Here is an 11,070-nt window from a genome sequence, read left to right on the forward strand (position 1 = left end):
TATACAGCCGAGACAAGAAGGAAAGGCAAGGTTAGGTTTGAAGAGACTATTGCAGCATAGGGTATGACAAGAACTGGTAGAGTCTATAACTCGGAATATCTAGATGAGTCAAGCAAGCAGGCCTCCAATCGGTCACCCATCATTGAGACAGGTCCAGACGATCTTTGAAGAAAGATACAGGCCAAGGAATACTCGGTCATCGACCAGTTGAACAAAACATCGGCGCAAATCTCCAATCTTGCTTTGCTATAAAATTCCGAGGCACACAAGAACGCTCTACTAAAGGTGCCAAGTGAAGCATACGTACCAAGCAACATCACTGGCGGAGAAATGGCTAACATGGTAGGACAGGTGTTAGAGGGCCACAAGATCACTTTTCATAAGGATGAGTTACCGTTCGAGGGGCTGGGGCACAACAAGGCATTGTACATCACCATGAAATGCGAGGACTATTTCATCACCAGGATCCTGATCGACGGGGTTTCTAACCTCAACATTTGTCCACTGGTAACACTCAAGAAGTTGGGTAAAGGACTGCACGAGATAAAAGATGGAGCTATCAATGTGAAAGCTTTCTATGGTTCCCAAAGGTCCACCATTGGGAAGATTAGTCTATGTTTGCAAATGGGGCCAACCTGGTTCGATGTTGATTTCCAGGTGATAAATGTGCCAGCATCTTACAACTTGCTGTTAGGACGGTCGTTGATTCATGCTGTTGGGGCTGTAGCATCAATGCTTCATCAGGAAGTAAAGTTCGAATAGAATCACCAGGAAGTGATCATTCACGGCAACGGTAGCAACCCTATATACAGTCACCAGACCATTCCGGCAATCAGAGGAAGAAGGAAGCTAGGTGTAGAGACTTACTATCACATTGAATAGGTAAACGTTGTTGACAAAGACAAATGGTGGGATAACAAGATCGAGAGTATACTGAATTGGAGTGGGTACGAACCTGGCAAGGGGCTCGAAAAGAACCTCCAAGGAATCGATAAGCCCATAAAGCTCAAGAAACATGGCACTACTTTCGGTCTGGGATATGAGTACACCTGGGAAGAATTCAACAACTGGTCACTACCATGGTGCGGTCCTTACTATCCACTGGAGCAGCTAATACCACATCTGGAGCAGACCTTCCAACCGGCCGATATTATTTATGGGTCAAACGAAGAAGAAGCACTGGCATCGATGAAGAACTTGTTCCTAGAAGACAATGATATGGACTGCTATGTTTTTCTCGAGGAGGAGGGGAGGAAGGCCCTTCCATACAGGTCGTAAGCAAAGGGGTACGCCTCAATAACTGGACCATCAAGACAACCAGATCCCGACGAGCCTCGGGGTAGCAATGCTAAAACAAGCATCATGCACTATTTTTATTTACTAAATAATTTTCCTTTCGCATTTTAATTCCCGTAATAAGATCTTCAATGATCAAAACGATTATGCAATTTATCAAAGTATTTTGACTTTTCTTATGAATCAACACTCATTATTATTTTTCTCTCATTACTTTACTTATACATCATTACTATCTTGATGAACCAATGACTGTGACATGCAATGAGACAACGCAACAAACAGATAATGATTCAGAAGAAGATGACATACTAGAGGGGATTGTCAAAGAAGTTGAGAACTTTGAGAACAGACCTAAGTCCAACCTGGACGAGACCGAAATTGTCAACCTGGGGGATGCATAGAACGTCAAGGAAACACAAATCAGCATTCACCTGTCACCATCAAAAAATAAAGAATACACAGAATTCCTAAAGTAGTATGAGGACATATTTGCCCGGTCGTATAATGACATGACTGGTCTAAGTACGTTTATTGTGGCTCACAAACTGTCAACCGATCCGACATATCCGCCAGTAAAGCAAAAGCTCAGAAAGTTCAAGCCTGATATGAATTTGAAAATCAAGGAAGAAGTCACTAAGCAGGTCAAAGCTAAGGTTCTCAGGGTAGTAGAATACCCGACATAGTTAGCCAACATCGTACCGGTACCAAAGAAAGACGGGAAGGCCCGAGTCTGTGTCGACTACCGGGATCTCAACCGGGCCAGTCTAAAAGACAACTTCCCTTTGCCGAACATACACATCCTGATTGACAATTGTGCCAAGCATGAGTTGCAGTCATTTGTAGATTGTTTCGTTGGTTATCATCAGATCTGGATGGATGAAGAAGATACTGAGAAAATTAATTTCATTACGCCGTGAGGAATGTACTGTTACAAGATGATGTTGTTCGGCCTGAAGAATGCACGGGCCACCTACATGAGGGCCATGACCAATATTTTCCATGATATGATACAAAAGGAGATTGAGGTATATGTAGATGATGTCATCATCAAGTCCAAGAAGGCCACTAATCACATGGAAGATTTAAGGAAGTTCTTCAATTGACTGCGGAGGTACAATTTGAAACTGAATCCCGCGAAGTGCGCATTTGGTGTTCCTGCTGGAAAGTTGCTTGGATTTATTGTGAGTCACCGAGGAATAGAACTGGATCCATCAAAAGTCAAAGCTATTCAAAAATTGCCACCGCCAAAGAACAAGAAGAATGTGATGAGTTTCTTGGGAAGAATGAACTACATCAGCCGGTTTATAGCACAGTCTACAGTTATCTGTGAGCCAATCTTTAAAATGTTGAAGAAGGACGCTGCTACCAAATGGACCGATGACTGCCAAAAGGCCTTCGACAGAATCAAGGAGTACCTGTCAACACCACCAGTCTTGGTCCCGCCAGAGTCAGGTAGACCCTTATAACTCTACCTTGCAGTATTGGATGGAGCTTTTGGTTGCATTCTAGGGCAGCATGATGAAACGGGAAGGAAGGAGCAGGCCATTTATTACCTCAGTAAGAAGTTTACCCCATACGAGGCCTGGTATTCTCTGTTAGAGCGCACCTGTTATGCTTTGACTTGGGTAGCCCAAAAGCTGGACATTACTTCTGTGCCTATACCATATATCTCATATCAAGGATGGATCCTTTGAAATACATCTTCCAGAAGCCCGTGCCTACTGGAAATCTAGCCAAGTGGCAAATCTTGTTGAGTAAATTTGACATTGTCTACGTGACTCAGAAGGCAATCAAGGGACAGGCACTAGCAGATCACCTTGCCGAGAATCCCGTGGATGGAGGATACAAACCTCTGAAAACGTATTTTCCTAACAAAGAGGTATCCTTCATAGGAGAAGACATTGCAGAATCGTATGATGGTTGGAGAATGTTTTTCGATGGAGTAGCAAACTTCAAAGGAGTTGGCATAGGAGCAGTCCTAGTATCAGAAACCGGTTAGTATTATCCGATGTCTACCAAACTCAGGTTCCCGTACACCAACAACATGGGTGAATATGAAGCTTGCATCTTAGGTCTTAAAATGGCCATTGACATGAACATTCAAGAGTTGCTAGTGATTGGAGATTCGGACTTACTCATACATCAGGTACGAGAAAAATGGGAACCCAAGAACTCCAAGATACTCTCGTATCTGCATCATGTACAGGAATTGAGAAAGAGGTTCGCAAAGACAGAATTCCAGCATGTTCCCAGAATCCAGAATGAGTTCGTCGACGCATTGGCTACCCTGTCGTCTATGATACAACATCCAGACAAGAATTTCATTGATCCCATTCTAGTAAAGATCCATGATCTACCAGCTTAATGTGCCCATGTTGAAGAAGAAGCAGACGAAAAGCCTTGGTTTCATGACATCAAGGAATATTTGGAAAAAGGAGAGTACTCAGAGTTTGCAAACCCTACTCAGAAATGCACACTTTGGAGGTTGTCCAATAATTTCTTTCACAACGGAGGAATCCTGTATAGGAGGACTCCTGATCTAGGATTATTAAGGTGTGTCGATGCAAAGGAAGCATCCAGGCTACTAGAGGGAGTTCATGCTGGGACCTGCGGTCCACATATGAATGGTTTTGTCTTAGCCAAGAAGATACTCTAGGCTAGTTACTTTTGGATAACTATGGAATCGGACTGCATCCAGTATGTTCGAAAATGCCACCGCTGTCAAATACATGCAGACATGATAAAGGTGCCTCCAAATGAGCTTAATGGAACGATCTCACCATGGCCGTTCGCCGCCTGGGGAATGGATGTTATTGAACCAATTGAGCCTGCTGCATCCAACGGGCACAGGTTTATCCTAGTAGCAATCGACTATTTCATCAAATGGGTCAAAGCAGCATCTTACAGAGCAGTAACTAAGAAAGTCGTGGCAGACTTTGTTCGCGACCGCATTGTTTGTCGATTCGGGGTTCCAAAGTCGATCATTACTGATAATGGCTCCAACCTCAACAGTGACTTGATGGAAGCTATGTGTGAAACCTTCAAGATCAAACACAAGAATTCCATAGCCTATAGGCCGCAAATGAATGGAGCAATAGAGGCCGTCAACAAGAATATCAAGAAGATATTGAGGAAAATGGTAGAGAAGCATAAACAGTGGCACAAGAAGTTATTATTTGCTCTATTGGGGTATCGCACCACAGTCCGTACATTAACCGGGGCAACCCCCTATATGTTGGTTTATGGTACAAAGGCAGTCATTCCCATTGAGGTAGAAATTATTTCCCTAAGGATCATACAAGAAGCTGAGCTCGACGACGCAGAATGGGTAAAAAGTCGTTGTGAGCAACTAGCCCTTATAGACAGAAAGAGAATGAACGCGGTTTGCTGTGGTCAACTCTATCAGAATAGAATGTCCAGAGCCTTCAACAAAAGAGTCAAGCCGAGACAGTTCACACCGGGATAGCTGGTGTTAAAGAAAATTTTTCCGCATCAAGATGAAGCCAAGGGGAAGTTCTCTCCCAACTCGCAGGGTCCATACATGGTTCACCGGGTTTTGGCAGGAGGTCTCATACTTGCAGAAATAGATGGAGTAGTCTGGCCAAAACCAATCAACTTAGATGTAGTCAAGCGCTACTATGTGTAATCCTTATGCTTCCTTTATATGATGTAATTTGAACTACGCCTGACCTGATTCCCGTTTAAGAGGGGATACGTAGGCAACCCTATGGGGTCGATCACAATTCAATAAAATTCTCATTTCCCCCGCAATTGGAAACTGGGGCAGAATTTTGAGGAGGGCCCTCAAAATGCCGGAATAATTTCAGCCAATCGTCGCAAGCAATGGCCAGAAGCATCAACCCATTAAACTGGGGCAGAATTTTGAGGAGGACCCTCAAAATTCCGTAGCAAGAGAGGTTGCAATGTCCCGAACCGCGTCACATTCATCGATTCATCTATAAAAAAAATTATTATTATTATGTCATATTTTTACAAAATCATGCATATTACTGAAATTGATTTGTTTAGCAACGCTACCCCAATGATACATACAGTATCACCATATCAAAGCCGAGCAAGTCAAACAGGGCCAGCGGGATACAAACTAACTTTCCCCCTTTACAAAACTCACGATTTTTTTTGGATGCAGGCATTTGAATTGCGAAATCATCAAACATACTATACACTCATGACACAAACATTGTTCAGGAATACAACTCTCAAAACTGTTGCACTTACCCACATATGCTATCCACACACACCAGTGACATTTCGTATGTCACAAGGTCCCTAGCAGTCATAATATCACAATCTGCTATCAGCTAAGAGAGCTCTATTACCATTGGCCATTTTATTTCTTGCATAAGGCTACCATTCTGCCTTCCGAGACTAAACGAGGGACAAAAAGATTGAAAAAGGTGAAACGTAAAAAATTTCACCAGTAGAAAGTAATATTTTCCGACTATTGTGACCATTTGACTACCTAGGCCATAATTTTGTAATTTTTAAGTGACAAAACAAAGTTTTTGTGACTGAGATGCAAAGAAAATTATAGTTGTGTGACTATTTACGAAATTTATCTCTAAAATTAGCTCTTACTTCTTAAAATTTTCTGTTTCAATTTAGATCCAGAAATTAGATGGGAGATTATTTTATTCCACGTTTAGTTGAATTTTTAAATTCGAAATTATTAATTTTAGAATGAATTTATACCACAATTATGGTATTATTCTATCCCACATTTAGGATAGTGTAATTGTAACCCCGGAATAAAATAGGAATTTTTATCTCCTATAGCAAAGGTTAACACCTTATTTATTTTAAATAAATACCATTTAAAAAAATTATATTCTATAGATACCTTTTAAGGTTTATAGCAAAATATTTAATTTTGGTTACCTCTTAGCCCTAAGCCACTAAATACGATATTCAGTTACACTATTTTCTTTCTTTCTCTACTTTGATACATCCCATTCTCTTCCCCCTTTCTCCGAAAATACGATGCTCAATCTCAAAATTCTTCTCACCCACACTATTTTCTTTTCATTACGATCAATTCTTGCACCGAATATTTGAATTGCGATTTCTTTGTCATCAATTCTCACCACGGGTTTCGTTCACATATTGCCCGATGCATTCGAGAGCTTGTCTAGACCTTGCCTTTCTGAAAAACCGTGATTTCCCTTTTGCAGGGTTTATAGCAATGGTTGCGGCAATTGGGACAATGATGGTGGATTTGGTAGCTATGAGTTATTTTAGGAGATCAAGAAAGTAGATTTCTATGTTAAGGTCTCTAAAAGCAAATCAAATCCCTAACCAAATCACTAAAAGCAGGTAATGAAAATAAGAAGACGCGTGTTGTATCTTCAAATCTCAAAGGTGTTGCGTGTTGTATCTTCAAACGTTGCTACGGCGGATTCACCGGAAATTAGGGTTTGTTCTTGAACAAAGATGACGGAGTTTGGGACTGAGCAACTTATTTTCTGTTAATATATTTTAATGTATTTTCATGTATTTCATTATATTCAGTGTCTTTTTTTTCATTGTAATTCAATGTATCTTGTTGTATTCCATGTATTTCATTGTATTCACTGTCTTTTTTTCATTGTATTTCAATGTATCCCGATGTATTCTATATATTTCATTGTATTCACTGTCTTGCTATATGCCATGAATGTATTCATATATTTTTTAATTAATATAATTTATGTATTCAAATGTATTATATAATTTCTCTGAAGATTGCTATATTTTTGGGGTATTTTTCAGTTGAGAATCTTTTTTATAACTGAAAATACAAAATTTGTATGTTATAATTGAGTTTGTTGAGTTATATTAGGAGTCTGTTATGTTAATTGATTCACTTTTCGTTTTAAAAACAGTGTAATCCCCTATTTCACGCCGTGAATACAGTCGAATACAATAAGAATACAATAATTTGTCCAACTGTAATCCCATGTTTCACTCCATGAATATAGTCGAATACACTCGAATACAACAACTGATTAGCTGGACTTTCCTGATTCACGCCTATTTTTGCTACTGTATTCATGAATACAATAGCTTAAATACATCAAATACATCTTATAACCACAGAAAATGTATCTATAATCCGTAATATAGCAGATGGTATCTATAGATGACTAATTACTACTAAAAGATAGTGCTTTATGAAAATTTCTCAATAAAATACTACAATAATAAAGATGTCATCCTTCAAGGCTCTTCCTCCAACGTCTTTTAAAAAATCAAATGTTAATGAAAAAAATGTTTATCGCAACTTATTTAGTATATACCAAACACATGTTTTATATTATACACATGTATATTTCAATGTCACTCTAATGAACCAAACATCTGTTACTAAAAATATATCCACTATATAATTTCGTTACTATTTGATCCTCGTATTATAATCCCGTCATTATAATCTCGCGATAACTCAAGGGTGTAAGCAGAAACTTTTATAAGCGGTATTGAAATTTATAGAAGAACGGAAATAAATAACTTTAGTTATCAAATTTTTAAACAAAAAATAACCTTAGTCCATTAGTTTTGTCGATTCTTAAATTAGAAAAGGTCCCGAGTTCAATTCTACTTAATCATAAATTTTAACTACAAATCATCTCTCAAATATATGCAAAAATACATATATTTATCCTAATTATCCATTTTCTCACAGTATTAATATATATATTTAATAAAAATTTCCAACCAAACGGTATCGCGTGACACCGCTAAACAATGCGTCCGATCCGCCCTGGGATAACTTTTCTCAGGCCAAACAACACCTAAAAGATTTGTCAACTTTCTCAACTTTATATTTATTGCTTTCACTTCATAAGAAAGAAACGTTCGAGTAGCAATTAATAAGAGGTGGCTAGTTTATATGCAGAAGCAAGAAGGTACAGTTCCTCATAAAAGTAATGCATCACCATCACATTATATTCTTGCTTCAATAAGTTAAACTGATCTATCATCTTTAGTGGGTCGATCGAACATAAAAGAAAATCAACCACTTGAATGGTATAAGGGCAAAGTCTTTAGTTATTAATCATAGTTATATATGCTATAATGGTGAATATAATCTGGTTAGGTTAGGTGTGAAATAAGGATTGAAAGAACGTTTAACCTATTTGCTGTGAAAGACATTAATTCTGATAAAAAAAGAAAGACACACATTAATAATGTTTCCTTTTACAGCTCATTTGCCTTCAAAATCAATTCATACAAATGGAACATATATCATCGTGCTAGACAAGACAATGAGACATCATCCTCTAGAGGAATGTTTTATTCCTTATTCGTGAAATATATTTTCTGCGATTTCCAACTTCTTTTATAACATGTACAATTGGTGACTATATGTTTGCCACATGTCAATATATCGTGATGACATAATATGGAATCTATCTTTTTTAATCCATTAATCTATGCACACCTAAATTAATCCATCGAATATCTACAACAGGCTTGGATAATTTTGCTCATCAAAGTTTTGGTAAAATTTAAATGAGAATATGCACCTATTGTGGTCTTTGTTGTCATTCAAACAATTTTGTTTTGCACTTCCCTTTACTTTAAAAAGGCATGTTGATATTCGACATTTGATATAGTCAAAACATCTAGTTTCAAACCGGAATCAGATTTGTTTTTTTATTAGTTTTACATGTTAATTAAAACCTATACAAAAGTACTATTACTAGTAAAAAATACTCATAGTAAAAAGACCGAATTGTCTTATTTCACAAAAGAAATAACGACACAAAAATGGAAATATAAAATATTAATTTCAACAAATTTAAATAACTTACAAGATTTTCCTATTAGTAAGCTAGAGATTTTCGCGGGAGATTCATATTTATTTATGTTGTTGTTATTATTATATTATTATTATTATTGTTGTTATTGTTAAAAAAGTCTTTCATATATGCAAACCTTATTTTAATATCCGCGTGAGTTAGATAGATGTGTTATGGTGGATCATAAAACAATTACGTAATTTCTATGTTGCGTTTGGTGGCTTGGGGTACACCCGTGGCCTAAATATTTAAAAGCAAATTCTATAATTAGAGATTAATATATGTTCATTTGTTTACAAAAGGGTCATATTTTTCTATGTCGTGTAGTTGTCCCTAAGACTACAATGATTGGGGAATAAATATAAAAGAAATCTCAAGTCAATTCATAAGTTTTTGAATTAGATTATGATTAGATATGAAACAAACTTGGTCATTTTTGTATTAGTAATAAGAACAATACAATATATTAGTAATAAAAGGAAGTAGTGGCCCTCGACTTAGCTTTAATTTAAATGAGCTTTTAATTTGAAATTATTGGTACGCAGGTTCAAATCAAATCAAATGTCTTTCAAGGTAATAGTAACGATTTTGGCGCCTTTCAACTTTCAATTAGACCACTTATCTAAACTTTTTCCCTTGCTTTTTGCTAGTTCTATGTGAAAAGCCCCTGCAGCTACAATTATTGTCAAACCAGAACATTTTACTCCGTCTTTTTAAGAAAAGAAACATTTTAATATGTACTCATTATTAAAAAAATGCCCTTTTATTATTTCAATGTCATATTTAATTTATTGTTATTTTACTTTTTATCCATATAAATTAAGTTTCCTTTAAAAATGCATCGTTACCGGCTTACCGCATTGGCTAATGAGGAAGTCGTAATGTGCAATTTAAGTTTAATATTAAGTATGCATTGTTATGTGCTCTCAGGAGAATAATCCAATAGTTAAGAGATTACAATTTCAATTCTGCAAACGGAGTTATCTAGTTAAACCCCTCCCACTACTCTCTTCTTAGCTTAGTTGTATCAAATTAATAGCCTATTTGGCCAAGTTTCCTTTTTGGGCCAAAAATACTTTTTCCTCAAAGTTAGAGCCCGTTTGGACATATAATTTTTTTGCTTTTTTCCAAAAAAAAAAAATTAAAACAATGTTTGGTTATCCATATCTTACCAATTTCACTTGAAAATACATTTTCAAATTTGAAAAATTGGTTCTTACCAGTTTTTCAATTGAAAATGCATTTTTACTAGTTTTTAATTTTATAAATTTATCCTATACTTTTAAAATTTATAAAATGACCCCATTAATTATTAACCTACAACTACTCACGTGTTTCCCCTCGACTATCAGATGAAGCTACTGCAGCGGATAATGAACACCTTTTCTTGTGACGACTACCATATTGCTAAACAATAGCATGTTTGATTGTTTATTTCAAGTAGTATAATTAAATTGGGACGGTTTTGATATTTTTTACAAGTTATGGGGTATAAATCATATTTCCTGATTTTGCAAAAAAAGACATTCAAATATGTTGCAAAAATTATAACCAAATACAACTTCATCTTCAATTCAAATTTTAGTGAAATTCCAAATTTGAAAATTTATTTTGGAATTCATGGCCAAACGCCTACTTAATATGTTTGGCCAAACTTTTAGAAGAAAAAAATATTTTTGAGTAAAAGCAGAAGAAATTTTTGAGATTCAGAAAAAAATAGCTTCTTTCCAAATGCACTTTTAAAAGAAAAAACACTTAAAAATATTTTTTAAAAGCTTGATCAAATAATAATTGTTGTTTAAAAGTGCATTTTCAAATTAATTAGTCGAACACAAATTGCTTCTTACTAAAAATATATTTTTAAAAAGCACTTTTGAAAAAAATACTTTTCAAATAAGTTAATTTTAGAAGTTTGGCCAAACATGATATAATTTTTTTGGTTAAGTTCAACTCATATTGGGAGAAAAAG

The 11,070-nt window shown here is 36.3% G+C and overlaps 1 protein-coding gene across 1 annotated transcript; it reads left to right on the forward strand.

Annotated features, from left to right (window-relative positions):
- Positions 1-330: 330 nt before the first annotated feature.
- LOC138876297 (uncharacterized) lies at positions 331-762 on the forward strand. The gene has a single exon (XM_070155208.1). The coding sequence runs from the start codon at positions 331-333 to the stop codon at positions 760-762; it is 432 nt and encodes a 143-aa protein (XP_070011309.1).
- Positions 763-11,070: the final 10,308 nt, after the last annotated feature.

This window comes from Nicotiana sylvestris, chromosome 8 (genome assembly GCF_000393655.2).
Source record: "Nicotiana sylvestris chromosome 8, ASM39365v2, whole genome shotgun sequence".
Lineage (NCBI taxonomy): Eukaryota > Viridiplantae > Streptophyta > Magnoliopsida > Solanales > Solanaceae > Nicotiana > Nicotiana sylvestris.

Excerpts from the sequence above, each read along its gene's own strand:
- LOC138876297 (XM_070155208.1), top strand. The coding sequence starts at position 331 with ATGGCTAACATGGTAGGACAGGTGTTAGAGGGCCACAAGATCACTTTT.